The 15,948-nt window shown below is 35.3% G+C and overlaps 1 protein-coding gene across 1 annotated transcript in view; it reads right to left on the bottom strand.

The window, feature by feature from the left end:
- Positions 1-15,948, bottom strand: part of LOC122803660 (protocadherin-9-like) — a 2,559,623-nt gene that overhangs the window by 819,108 nt on the left and 1,724,567 nt on the right. Inside the window, exon 5 of the mRNA XM_044073439.1 lies at positions 13,735-13,806. Within this exon, the coding sequence (XP_043929374.1) occupies positions 13,735-13,806 (72 nt within the window). The remainder of the gene's footprint in view (positions 1-13,734; positions 13,807-15,948) is intronic.

Below are 15,948 nucleotides of genomic sequence, written 5' to 3'. Positions count from 1 at the left end.
CTATACTTGAATTTAAAGATTTCACTATAAAATTGTAGGAGGTTTGTATGTCTGACGTTCTTGAACTCTGTGGTACTTGTTTCTGCTCATTTGGAGATTCAAATGGAGAACATTACTAGTTTCTGGTCTGATTTAAACAATGGGGAGGTACCCTGGAGATGGTAGATACAGAAGACAAGATTTTTTAAAAACAGGTCAAGAATAATCTGGTCTCTAGTAGGTTCCTTATAATCTGCTCCAGAGACTTTTTCTTTATAAAATCTAGGAAATTTTAAGCCTATCCTTTGCTGATGGTATAGATCCTCCATTTAATCAATTACCTAGGATAACAATATTCTTGCATAAGGAGAGTTCATCTAGAATATTTAAGAATGTTGCATGATTTTGTAGATATGTGGAGAGGTGCTGTAGTACACTATACACTAACAGCTAATCTTACTTAGTAAAAATTGTATCTCAATAAGCTCTATTTGAGAGTCTCTAGGTTTCTGTCTCATGTTAATGTGATCTTTAACAAAAATAAACACACCTTTATAGTTTCCATCTGGTCTATTCTAGTGGTACGCATAGTATCCAGGTACTCAGGGAGGGCTCTGTGGGCACTTAAGCCAAGTTTTAGTAACAACATGCACATGGATGTTCTCCAGTTGCAGGAAGGTCTCAAGGTACATCAGTTTGTTGTTTACAGTTCTAGCATCAAGTTAAGCCACTATGATATGATCTGGTGGTAGGAGATGTGATCCAGTGGTTGGAGGTTTATCAGCTGGACCTTACCTAAAAGAGGCACAAAGTGGCAGCAAAAGTTTTCACCAGTGTGCAGGCACCATGGAATGAGATGTACAAGCCAACTATGGTAAAGCAACAATGGTTTTCAAATATCACATCCCATGCTGACACATACTGGATCTCCATAGAATGACACCTAATGTTTAACCAAGTGTTAAAGTCAAGCATTTTTTCCTTGGTGATGGAAAGATTCAGCTCAATATTAGAGGCTTTCCTGCATTTCTGACACACATGGAGAGCCCTGTCATATCTCTCTTCATATCCCTTAGGGTTTTGTGCACCAGAACATTTAACAACATGGGCCAATGGCAGGCTAAACTCATATTTGTCTGTTTTAATGGAGCCTTGGGGGTGTCTGTTAGCTGATGAGAGACAGTTCAGTGTCACCTTGTGTTTTCCAGCATTGTGAATGCAGAATCTGTGTGTCTAACTATGGAATCACAAATCGCTAGTTTATTTCTATTTGTGTTAGATGGTTGTTTAGGTTTGCTTAGATTAGAATGTACTGTTTTCTGGTGATTTTCAGCTGTGTTGCCACTAAATGGTATTGCAGTGATTAGTTTACGGTGAACCTTGCACCGACTACCCTTTGTGGCCTGGGTAAAGATTTATATATTGCCGCAGCATATGATAATTCATTCAAGAAGAGTTTGATTGGAGTGATTTGGCCTTGAATTTGGGTAGCTACCTACATCTCTCACAAATAAATACTGCTGAATTAAACAAAGGATCACTACGGCCATCAGGCAATTTTTTATTACATGAGTATGCCAAGTGCAACAAGGCTGGCAACAGAGGATCGATAGACTATTTTGTTAACATTCCATTTTGACCAATTGAACAAGGAGTATATAATAGCAATAAGAGAATATAACAATGTTACAGCTCCTGAGTTAAAGTATTTGTTCAAGAAAAATAGAACAGATAGATTAATTTATGCTTTGAGTACTACATTAGCCTTATAAAGTTAATAGTCACGACCAGTTTAGTTATAAGGTCTATTCAGATGGAGACTAGGAGAAAATAATATTTTGCCTGGTACTTAAGATGATGATTTGGGATATATACTAATAAATGTGAATAGAGAAAATTTAGTTTGAGCGCCAAAACCAAGTGGTCTGGACTGGCTATGAGATTGTCTTTAGACATACAATGATGCATTGCTGTTTAACTCTCCAGGTTATACAGCTATAACTGGGAAGTGAAATTAAATAAGGTTCTTAAGAGAGAATTCTAAAATGAAAGTGAATGCACCTGTCAAATACAGGGTTGCCTGCAGTTGACCAGAGTGATGTCACCCACTATTATGCTGAGTGGAAAGGTGAAGAAAACAATAAGAAATGTATTTGAAATCCAGGGAATAAAAACTATCCCTCAGAAACAGGGGCAAATTATTCCCTGCTACTGAATAACCACTAATGCTCTCTGCAAGTTTGCACCCACATTAGAAAACCAGCCAAAAACTGTACTTTAATATAAGATTAAGTTGTAAAAGTACAAAAAAGAAAAAAGCCACGAGAAAAACTCATTTTTAGCTATATGGAGATTTTAGCTAAAGAATTAACAAAGGTGAACACTCAGTGTAACAAAATGGAGGGTCTATTAATTACACAACTTACCAGATTAGTAAGAAACACACAATATCAGCTATTTTAACTGTGATGCAGTTTAATGTAAAAAAGTGTAAAAATTCATGGGAAACGCTTAGTTTAACTAGAATGGTGTACAATCAGATACTAAAACAGCTAGGAGAATGTTCAGCATGCAAAATCAACAAATTTAACTAAACAAACTAAAAAAAATTATAAAATTTAATGAAATAGTCAAAAATGTACAGAAATCATAAAACAACTATAAGTGCAATAACTTAAAGTACTTTCCTACATATTTTGTAGAGATTAAGCTTGAAAAATGCTGGGTAAAAAAAAATTCTCAACACATGCATTTTTTTGTCCTTAAAGTCTTGGGTAAGTCTGAGATCAGTGTGTAGCAAAACAAACAGTGGTCATTGTTTACGAGCTTGATAAAGCATTTATGTGTGAAAGCATTCATGTTCATATTTGAATAAACCCTTATTTTACTTGGTTCCTGGTCCAGCTTTATTTGTATTTTGTATTATTTATGAGCTGCAATAATAATCACGCTTTGTCTGAGGTGAAGTGATCTCAGAATCACAATATAAAACAGAAGATGGATAGTAAAGGATTGATACTCTGGAAAAATATTTACTTTTTATTACTATACATTTCTACACATCACCAGTCTCTTCAAGTGTACATATACTAGTTTCTGTATGTGAATTGCTGTGTTTAGAGATCTTCCCTGTCAGTGTAACATAGCAGACTCACATAGATAAATGTAGATATACAGGTTTATATCCAGTTGTATGCACATAAACACAGACAAACAGTGTGTGTGTACTTTTTTATGTGTGGCTGCATATACTTGTATATGTTTGTCTATATTTGTTTATATATTTATATATCAACATATGTGTGTGTAGATGTGTGTGATATTGAAAGTATATTGAAATTCTGGTTAAAATGTATATTGTAATGTGTAGTGTGGGATATTTTCTTGGACAGGCAGAGAGGTAGCTAAACAACACTGTATATTAGTTAGCTAAAATGGCATTACCTGCCAATTAAGGACATACAAAAGAAAGTAGCCTGGAGGACTGCAATTAGGAAGATGCTTTCTGATTTGACAAGCAGTAAAGAAGTCTGTGGTGGTGTGGAGATGGCAGCTCATTTAGAGCAAATTGTAGATATACCTATATGTATTAAAGTATCCTTGATGCAAAGTTGGAAGTAAGGCCTTGTTAATTCTTGCTGCCCTGAACTTTAAAATGTAGCCTTCTGGTTGGAAGGCTGTGAGAGGCTGAAAAGGTAAAGAATAAAATAATATCATACTCTGAAAAGCCAAGATGTGCTACTTTTATATATATATATATATATATATATATATATATATATATATATATATATATATATGGGTCTACCTGATAACACCGACACGCCAAAACACTGACAACGAAATAACTGACACGACAAAACCGAAAGAAACCTAAAGTTTAAAAACACGAAATTTCACATGCCCGACAAACCACAATCCTGACAATCAACAAAACAAATACCTTTCTTGAAAAACACACACACAACACTTATATAAGTACGTACACCTACTGTGTGTCCATATACAAAAGTACTAAAGGTCTGAGTTGTTAATGAGCTGTTTCCTGTGTCCATGCTACAGGGCTTGGTTCCTGCACTTTTATCTGACTGTTGTGTGATTTTGAGCAAGTCAGTTAACCAAGCAATTCTCCAGGGTCACCTCTGAAAATGGATGATTTATCCTGTGGGCCTGCCAGGTCAAAAAAATGGCAAAGAAGTATACAAAGAGTGCATCTTGGGAAAAAATGTGAAGATGCAATGACACCAAGGTTCTTATCTGCCATCATAATCTTGTAAGGCTGAGGCCAAAACTGCTGTGATGATTGCATGAATATTAATTCTAATCATTTCATAAATACAAACTCACGTTTGCAGTTACCACATCCCTTTAGGTTGGCTAATTGTAGCCAGCTTCTGGCACTGACAGATAATGCCCTGGCTATAACTTATGTTCAAGTAGAACCTTAGGTACCTGATTAAGCAAGTTAGTAGTGGGAGTGACATGCCTTAGCCGGCTAACTGCCATTCAGGAGAGGGTCTGCATTCACTTGCCTTGGACACACTTTCTCATGGTTGAATCTTCTACAAAGACTGGATTATCCCTGGAAGCACTGGTGCTAATGAGCAGTGTAGCTGTCCTAAGGGATTTATTCACCCAAGGAAGTGAGTAGCATGCCCTCACAGATGTCCATTGCACAAAGAACCCTAGGTATGTTATAGGGCTTGCACAGTGAGAACAGGGCTGCAAGAAAACTGAACCTCCACTGTTGCTTGGTTGCCTCAGTGAAAGCCCCTATGAGACAGTAAATGTAGTAAGGGTGTAATGGAAGTCACGTAGTTGGGAGAATCACACACTCATACATACACACACACACACACACACACACACACACACACACACACACACACACACACACACACACACACACACAAACAAAAAGGTTAATTGTAGAGACTGATGCTTAACATGAATACCTTGTACCCGACTATAGATTTTAACTTATGTTATCACATAACTTCAGTCACTAACTTCTTTATCACCACAATGAGGAGGAATCATTACAGTGATATGCAATAAAAACAATGTAGAGCAAGTACACTGAGAAGATAGTGAAGAACTAAACTGGCTTACAATATGTAGAGCTTAATGGTTATCATTACAGCACAAATATGCCCACAATGATGACATGCATTCACAAAGAGCATGTTCAGAAGTAGTGATTCACATGAAATAAACAAGATCAGATACAGTGAATTGAAAGGAAGTGCTTTTTCACTGAAATATAGAAAGTTTTCTCACAACCTCCCACAGAACAATGTATACATTGCACTGGATTTATCTTTTTGACAGCGTGTCTCTTAGTGCTACTAAATTGAGCCAAGGACTGTTTTCTGTCATGGCCAAGGCCAAAGAAACCAGGACCATGGATATTACTTTAATGACATTTTCCATAGTATGCCTTAAAACATCTGAAAAGTCATTAAAGTTAAGCAACAGTTAGGAATTGAAAAAGTAATAATTCATAGGTTAAGAATATAAAACATATAAATTATTCAGCCGATCTAAACATTAGTCATGTATGCAAAGTTTTTCCTTAAGTTATAAATTGCACATTTAATCATTGGAGACATGTTTCCTACAAATAAACATACATGGGAAAATACTGTGCTTTAAAACGTTAAGCACTGGTAGCATATGACTTACCTCAGCAAATGTATTACATACAAGGAAAATGTACTGTCAACATAAACAAGTAAGGATAACCCATAACTCAGAAGCATTTATAGTCATATGCTGTGATCAGATTGCCAACCAATTTATTTATTTATGACGCAATAGATTGCAGTACCAATAACAGCAAGTTCTGTTTTTTTGTCTCCAGAAATCTATAATGCTTTTTTAGAACATAATAGGCCAGATATTTTTATAAACTGTAATTGCTGTGGTATGGATTATCCGTATGTTTTTACCTCTACTGTAACAAAAAGGTTGTTGCTTTCATCCTGTCTTGTGATCTCGACACCTTTGGAGCCTAACCCCATTCAGTGCAGAGCATCACTGCTACATTTATAAAAAGCAAAGAGCTGGTCTGAGAGATGTGTTGCTACTTCCACTGTTATAGAAAAGTATAGGCAGGAAGTTAAGTGACATGTCCCTTGTATCTTGCCTTATTTGCTGAGTTATTGTGAATCACAAGTTAAATAATAAATAGTGTTAGATTTTTTTTTCCCATATCCTTGGTGCCCCTGCAGCTGTCTTAGTTTGCATGTGCCAGCATCCTGCAGTCTGTTGTTTTGGTTTTCCTAACCTTGGTGGTGCTTGCGCACTGGTGGATATACTCTTCCTTGATATATCTTATATTGTTATAGTTTACTAATTAAATACTCCCTCAGTGTGTAAGCTCTTGCCTGTTACTCACAACCATATGGTGTAGGATTTGTGTGTCCATGCCTGCTCAGACTGACTGGCTTCTAATCAGATGGATGAAAGAGGACAGCTCTTTTCTTGCTGATATGCCCCGTAATTAATAGTACACAGTTTCCATGATAAATATAATATAATATAATATAATATAATATAATATAATATAATATAATATATAATATAATATTATGTAATATAATATAATACAATATAATACAGTATATATAAATATAAACATACATAGTTTCAGGAAAAAGTACCCATGATCAAGTTTTGCCAAATGACTTCAGTGACCACTGTCCCATCTTTTCATGGTGGTACTTTAAGAAAAGAGCCTTTCCCTAATCATAGCATGTAGACATTCAGTTACTGACACTACAGACAATAACTTTATCATAGAATTAGAGTGTTCTAATTGGGTTAGATTCCATTCTGACAGTAAACTGCTAACTACATTTTTAACTTCTTGAGATAATCCTAAACATATTATACTCCAGGAAAAAAAAAAGTATGATCAAGTGGGTCTTCCTGCCTTTGGGTTACAAAGCAGATGAGGCTAATGAATTGGGCAAAGAGACAAAGGTCAGGATATCTAAAAATCTGTGCCCCCATGAAAGAAAATAAGAAAGCCATTCATGAGCTGTGATCTTTGATTAAGTTCTTGAAAACAAAATTAAAGCCAACTCCTTAAAAAATAAGCAAAATGTACTTTGAGTGATCTCAGAGCATTCCGGAGATTTATCAAATCATTAACAATTTGCCTCAGAAAAGCAACAGTAAGCTTATCCCCTAGCCTTAGTATAAACACACTAAATGGCATCAAGCATCACAAAATTAATTCTCTCAGTTGCTCTTAATATATAGTCACTCATACCAAATGCAAACTCTTGCTAATGTGCTCATTTAACCCAGAAATTATCTACTTTTCAATGCTAACCTATAATCAGGATAAACATACTTTCACATAGATATATCCAAAAATACTGGCCCATACAAGCTATACACCCCAGTTCCAGGAACTGAATTATAATCTATCAACAACAGGAATTGTACTCCACAGCTGAAGGATGTCATTATTAATTCAGTACCAGTATATATCTCTACTGCTAGAATATAAACAGAAATTTCACAGCATCAACTTACTTCAAATAAAGGTCAAGGAAGGAAGACATTATATAATGACTCTATGCTTCTGATTGCAATTTTCTTTAGAATAGCTGACTTTCAGTCCATATTGTAACTTTAATCTTTACAGTTTTCTCCATTTTATAAAATGATGTATTTGTAATTGAAGCTTTTCTCCTCAGGCTTCCTCTGAAAAAGGGGCTACCACAGCCCATTTGGACTACCACAGTCATCAAGAGCCAGATACGGTACTAGGTGTCCTAGGCAGTTGCCTAGGGCCCAGTGACTTTTGGTGGCCATGGCCAGGGGGCTGCTACAAATCTAACATTTCTTCTTTAAGGACGCAGTCTACATGTGTCATACTAAAGATGCACATACTTACATGCTACTGTTCCTTTGCCAGAATACAGAGACAAGTGAACATGTCAAACAGTTAGAGGCATGTGTGTATATGTGCATGCATGTGTGGATGTGCATAAAATGCCCCATTAAGGATGGTAGGTTAAATTATTCAGGCTTAAACCACATACCTTAATTGCATAAAAATAGAGCTTGAATCCTCTACACCAACTACCAAACTAATATCACCAGGTGCATTTTCAAGGAATGCTGAATTTCAGTACATTTTCAAGGAATGCTGAGTTTCAGTGCATTTTCAAGGAATGTTGAGTTTCAAAGGAAGAAAACTTTACTGTTGCTCATACTAAGTCTATTTTCAATGTGTAACTGTTTTGTTTAGCAAATTGCCATCATCAGTGTTTGTGCCATAAACTTTAAAAGCAGTGTTAGCAGCACAACAGGTAGCCTACTTGCCTTTGAGTAATGTTGAATTTCAGTGCATTTTCATGTAATGTTGAGTTTCAAGAAAAGGAAATTTTCTGTTGCTCAAGCCAAGTCTGTTTTAATTAGCAAATTGCCATCATCAGTGTTTGTTCTATAAACTTTGAAAGCAGTGGTAGTAACACAACAAGTAGCATACTTGCCTTTGGTACAGAAGGCTGTGGTTCTACTTCCACACCATGAAGATGGAGTACTCATATTACAGTGCCCTTTAAGGGGGATGGAGGTGCTGCACTCCTGAGTGTATCATCCTTTACATGTGATGCCTACTAATCATGAATCTGTTGTTTGTTTGACAGCCATTCCTTATTGCAATACTACACGCTTACTTATGTTTTCTTTTTTAATGTAACATGGGCAATTTATTCTTCAAGGGCAGTAGGCACTGAATTTGTACATGAAACACTGAAATGTAAAGTTGTTTGCCAGCAGCAACCTTTTCATTAGTTATAGAGCTCTGTAATGTGGAATAATTCAAATGACTTTTACTTTTGCAGAAATTGTGTATACTGACTGATATTGGCAGATTGTAATGACAGAACTTTGAGTGGCCTTTTTGTGGTTGAAATGTTCTGTAATGGGTAGTTTTGTTATTATGGTCCTACAAATGTGTGCAAGACTCCCATGGTTTGAAAATAGTGAAAAGAGCCCAAAAGTAAACTTAATCCACCACAGACCAGATGCATTTTCTTTGGATGTGAGTGTCAATGCTGTTTTATTGAATGTGAGTTTTAAAGAATGGAAGTTTACTGTTCATGCTAAGCCTGTTTTCATTGTGAGACAATTAGCTTTGTTTAGTAAATAGCTAACAGAGTTTGTGCTATACAATTTGAAATAAAACTTTTAAAAATCTCTAATCATTGTAGAAGTAAAGAAGAAAACAGTATGCACCCTGACACATTTGAACAGTTTTATGATAACTGGAGAGAAATAGTGAAGTAATGAAATACTGAAATGGTTGGGGGTGCTGAGGGGGACGCCCTGATCCATTACACTGTCTATGGCCCCATTTGTCCATAGTCCTGTTCTGTAGTCAACAGAATCAATTAATAATTAAATATTTCACAGGTACAAAGATCAGTGAATTGCTGGGTAGTAGTCAAATTTTACATTTTTCTGAGACATTATAAATAATAGATAACATTTCCTGCATCTGAAGTCACAATTATTCTATCCAAATAATGTCTGCTGAAGACAGAAATTGAAGACAAACACACTTTGTTAAAATGAAAATCATCTTCTGATTTACTTACTCTTAGAAAAAGTTATATGATAACACATTAAGCAGATTGTAAAATACCACGCAAAGTAAACCACTGTAGAAGAATAATCAATATAATGCTGCTGTGAATCAGATCTTTCCTACAGGTAGTAATCAGATCATTATTAGAATGATTTACCCGTATCTAGTTCCAGATCAACAGATACTATTCCATCATAAAGATGGTCACCACCTTTACACCACTTAACAGTTAATTGAATGTATAAATAAAATAATATCCTATAAAATGCTTTCCATCTAAAATATCAATCGTAATATGTTTTCAAAAATTGTACATTACTACAAGTACTAAATTACATTTGCAGAGGCCTGCAAAGAGCAAGCATTGTTTAGTGATAATAGAATGAAATCAATAAATTAATTCAGCCAATCATTGCTATAATGTAACAACAGGGTTAGTGATATATAAGCATGCTGGTTTGGGTAAAAAGTGAAATACCATAGGCTCCATCTGCACACTGGAAACAACTGTATCCCCATTGATTGTGAAAAAGCTGAGCAATATGATTTATCTGCTACAATAAGTGCATTTTATTAATATAAAAACAATATCTCTCAACTGGTAAGATTTAGGTTTAATACTGTGATTTTAATACTGAGATTTAGCCTTGTTACTGCATGCTGAGGCTCCTCACAAAGTGTTACCTGTTTGTGTGTACATAACTTATTAAGGGAATAAGCTAAGACTATACAAAAAATCCATATCACTATATATGGCCTAGTATATAAGATCTTCTGTGAAAAATATGAACATTCTCCTCTTTCTGACCCTCTACTATGAATTTTTAAAGTCCAGTGCTAAGATTATAATGCTCAGAGGTTGAGGAATAAAACAGAGGCTACTGATCTGCTTAAAAAGCTAAAAAAAACAAAGTACCATTTTATTACCAAAAAAGAAAGAAAGAAAAAAAAGATGCTAAAGTGCCAAAGGCAGATTTTAGTGGATTTACTATAGATGACTCTACTGGACCTGTTACCTTATGGACTGAAACACATCTACTCATGTTCTGTTTCACTTACTGCAGACTCAGGACAGCTGAATACTTCAAAAGCGGATAATAATGAAACTGTATGCAGATAGTTGCAGTTATGTGTTGCGCCTCTGCTGTAATATACATGAAAAGTTTATTTCTCTGAGGTAACTGAGCTTGATATTACTAGCAGTTTTGGTCAATAATCATTAAACTTATACAACCTGGTCAAAATTCACAACGTTGCTCTTGCACAAATGAAGGAAACTATAACTTAATGTCCAGATATAAGTCATACTGCATGAATGTTGTTAATGCCCAGTGCAACCAACACATCAGTAAATGGTATGGATGCATTCATTATTGTATTCTCACTTAACACAACTCCTTTCTTCAAGATAAAAAACATGTCAACAACTTAAAAACTCACCTTTCTATCAGATGATAGCCTACATGTAAAACATCTGAAAATAACTGTAGAAGCCACTGCACACCCAGTATCTACACATATAAATCACCATCTCTAAGAATGTGTTGTCCCCAGACTCTTGAATTAGTCTTAAGTTATTCCTTTAGATAAAGGTGACAAATCACTTGAACTATCAAACTATAGACCTACAGTCATTGTTTCCCCTCTATCTAAAATATATGAAAAATGTGTTCACATACAGTTGATCAACTACTTAACAAAGAACAAGTTACTTTTCATAATGCAGCATGGATTTAGGCCAAACCACAGCGCAGAAACAGTCCTACTAACTTTTATGAACTATATTCATGACAGACAATATCAACATGAAATATTTGCATCCCTATGTTTAGATTTGTCCAAATTCATTTAATACAAGTTCCCAGCCTATTTTGTTATGTAGACACTATTGATTTGGGCCTCACAAACAATAGAATTGACGTGTTTAAATGTTACCTCAGCCACAAACACAATTCACCTCTAGTATGTGTTGCTTCTTCAATCACACTTCTCCAAGATGCTTTACAAATATTGAAAACTGGCTACAACAATTTAAGCAACTCATAAATAAAAAAAAAAAAAATATTGGTCTTTTCCCCTCCAACGCAACAATTAGACTTTTGAAGTTTAAACATATTATCAGTTAATAATAATGGAAATGATACAATACTACAGTAAGTAGTAATACATCATTGATTAACATTTAAACACTGTGTTCAACATGCAGTTTAAAAAATAACCATAAACTAGGTGCTCTTTATAAAGTGAAATTTTCCTACAAGATATACACGTAATATCTGCTTACTATTCTCCAGTATGCCTCGTCAATTTTTCACTAACCTACAGTCCTCTTATCTAGCTAAACTACATCAGTCTTACAATAAAACTGTAAAGGTTGCAAGTAACTGCAATAACTAAAAATATTACTGTATGGCACTTCATCCCCCTGAATTGGTTGGAACTATTGAATTACTAGGCTGTTATAATATAGAGACTGCCCACAAAATCCATCTCTATTGAAATGTCAGCACTCAAAATGCCAAGTGCCAACATGCCAAAAAAAAAAAAAGAACAAAACACTGGAGAAGAGTGAAACTCAATGACCATTCTTCTCCTTAATACATAATACTTCTTTTTGCAGGTAGTAGGGGATAATCTGCCCAGGACCGCCCATGTGGATAAGCACCTCCCCAACATTATATATGCCAACTCCGAGATTGCTATACCTCAGAGAAAAAGTACTATTCCTAGAAATTGCATACTGAGCTTAGTATATGTAAGTCCATTCCTTTGGCCATTCAGTCTCCATATTTTGAGACCAACTCTAGTAGGATCTCACATTTCAAATGGTTATTCAAAATCCTCTATATCTCAGAGAGATGGCCTGCCACCAGTTTACCAAACTGGAATACTCTTTCCAGAGAACTGCACTCATAAAACCAACAACGATTACTCACTCAAAAATTTATAAATTATAATGGTGATGTCTAGATTCGGCATACATTGCTAAACAGTGGAAACTGATCCCAGCAGATATCAGCCTCTCAACTTATTTACAATTTAAAATCTATCTGAATACACACCTCTCAAGAAGATGGTTCTGCCTCTTCCAGCCTCATTACTAAGACTTTTTATTATTCTAAATCTTATCCTGTCTATAATTTACAATACCAATGAAATTACACCTATCAATAAACGGGTTTATTTCTAAAGCCCAACTCCCAGATGACCAACTTTCAAAATTCTGAGAAAAAAATCATGAAAGTTCAGAAACCTGAACGTTGACATTTTACTAGTGAAAGTAGACACTTGGCCAACATGCCCTGTTCTGCACTGCAGTGTGATCTTGAAGTTGGTATATTTAGTAAGGGGGCAGTGTTGGGGGTGGATCCACCACCTTGGTGGGTTTTACTTACCTCAGTGTGAGTTTCATTTAAAGTCAGCCACCTATTTGCTTACCCTGGTAAAAATCAACGTTCATTATTTGGAAGAGATAGACAAATTGAATACCATGTGGAAGAAGTTAAAACTCAAGGATACCTCTGAGGAAACTGAGAAGTCAGAAAATGTGATGCTATTTGGAAAGCAAGCCTTGCTGGGAAGGCTTATTGCATCTCTTATTTCAAATATCAGTGGGGTCAGGCAATTTAAATTTAGGGAAGAGAGAAGAATGATTCTTTCATTTTGAAGGGCAGCAGTCTAACTTCCATGTCAAAGCCTGGACCCAGGAACTGCCCATTTAAATTTAAGACTTCTTCATGTCCAGTATGCCTAAGCTATACTTATGTAAGACAAAAAAGCTCGGGCTGGCAAGAGGTGAAAAGACAATAATTTCACAGAAACAAAAATGACATTAAAGCACTAATGACCAAAACCAATTTCTTCAGAGTATTTAGAGTAAATCATTTATCAGATTTACATAACTACAACAGAACAGAATGGGATCAACTTATGACACTTCATTGTCATTGAAAATTAGCATAATTTAAAGAAATTGGGTAAAATGCTATATTCTGTAAGATACAAAGTGGGAGAATATTCCCCTCAAGATAACTGCAGCCCTTATCAAGAAACATTTACATTGCACCTTATGTCCATCCAGCTCAAGTGCTCACTGTAAATACAGCATAATTCTATTTTTAAATACTATGAAGGGCACATACCTGCACGGTAAACATCTTCTTGATACTTTCCTCTTGGAGGGGTTCTACAATCCGGGGTTGGCACTTCCAAACCTGCAACAGTAAACTACTGACCATCAATGTGCAAACTATACAGACTTTCCGTGAAATGTTGGCTTTAGATTTCAGGGCAGACTCCTCAATAATCATGATTTCCATTCAAATGATACATTTACACAATTGATGCAAACCATCAATCTCTCAGTTTTCAGTTTTCATCATGTACACAGCCATCTCTTTCACATGTATACCACCATGCATCATTCTAGAAAAGTACAGTTTTGTTAGTGAACTTACCATAACAGTAGATGTTTGACTGATTCAATGTTGCAATAGCCTAACCTATAAGAGCTATGTCCTGTTTGTGATGTAACTATTGGCCAGTCATCCAAAGTCTCGGGCTCCTTCCACCTGTCCAGAACCTGCAGGTTGCATGACCTTCAAGTGGTGAAGATCAGCAGCCTTGGAGTATAACATTTCAGAACTTTCTTGCCTCCCTTGGAAAGTACCACTCTTGCTGGCTTCAGAGGATCTGCAGTTGACTAATGGTTTTTCATTGCTGGGCACAAAAGTCCCTTTAGATTTTGATTTCCATTTTCTAGTAATTGCTTTTTAGGCAGCCACCATAATCGGATACAGCAAGGTCTTTCTCATGTCTAGGCAATTCTGATTCTGTATCATAGCTCAGAAATATCATCTCCCTTGTCACATCAATCCACCTACCCAGCATCTCTGACAGTGCATAAGTCCATTCGGGGAAAACCTAACACAATACATTGTTTTCCATGAGAATGTGTGACTTCTGTGAGAAACATTATTTTTTGAAGAGGAACGTGTGTTGTATGAGACTGGCTGATCTGACAGACTGTTATCATCTATTTTAACTTTTTCTGTCTGGGCATATTTTATGCACTTTTTTAGAAAAACAAATGTGTTTACTTTTAGTGACATATTATATTTGATTGAGGGCAAGTGCGTTTGAGGAGTGTTGCTGTATGTAGGCTACTGCTTCAGTGATTTATGAATAAACATATTTTTAAACATCTTTATTAAATCTCATTTTGGACAGTGACAAGGTACACATGCATTAATAAAAGAGAAAAGAAACCTTTGTAACATTTTTCATGCAGTACACATGTATGTTTTGTTTTGTTTTTTAACAATTACCATTCACTCTAACATTATATAAATTCCTGCCTTCCTTTAAACCTTCTTACTCCCCCTGAAAATTATTTTGCATGCATTGTTTCCACAAATTCCATTTATTTCTATGTAATTTGCTCCTTCTCTTTTCCAACCTACTTACTTTATCTACTTTACGATATTCAGTACCCTAATTATAGTTAGTATAGATTTTGATTTCCATTTTCCATTAATTACTTTTTGGCAGTTAATAGCCTTAAACTAAATAAGGACTTAATATGCATACTTAATTGAGATGTAATGCCCTAGCTCAAAAGAATAATTTCCACTTGTACAACAATCCTCTCCCCTAACATTTGTGACAAAGAAGTTTGTAAGGATTTTTTTTAAATCTGCCAACTTGTTACACTCTACTTAGACATATTTCCAATTGCCTCTCTCTTTCACACCTCCAGCATTTGCTAAGTTCCTGTGACTCTAGAAACATTTTAAACTAACTTCATTCTACTTTATTTTTTTCATATATATGTATGTATTTGTATTTGTCAGCTGGGGTAAAACTTTCATCAACCTTCTTGGCATTAGCCCAGGAGCACTGACTTTCTCACATCAATAGGATAAAAAGTTCCAAATACACTGGTATCACTTTATTTTATTTATTATTATTTATTATTTAACATTTGTTTACTGGAAAAATCCAACCTGGAATGAAACAATTTTCATTGGAGACCCAGGAAAAAACATTCCAGATGCATGATTTTGAATTGTGGGAGGAAACTGGAGCACCCAGAAGAAACCTAAATGAACACAGGGAGGACATGCAGACACCACACAGAATGTACCCTAGCCGAGAACTGAAACAGAAAATCTTTTAGATTTTAAAGTGCAAAACATGCAATCTAAAGAAAGATCTCAGCAAATCTGCACTCCTCTTTTCTTATTTTTCTTTATACACATGAATGCACACACACACTCTCTCTCTCTCTGTATATATATATATATATATATATATATATATATATATATATATATATGTATATATATATATGGGTC

This window comes from Protopterus annectens, chromosome 5.part1, assembly GCF_019279795.1.
Source record: "Protopterus annectens isolate FY-2018-M chromosome 5.part1, PAN1.0, whole genome shotgun sequence".
Classification (NCBI taxonomy): Eukaryota; Metazoa; Chordata; order Ceratodontiformes; family Protopteridae; genus Protopterus; species Protopterus annectens.
This window is presented reverse-complemented; position numbering and strand designations above follow the sequence as displayed.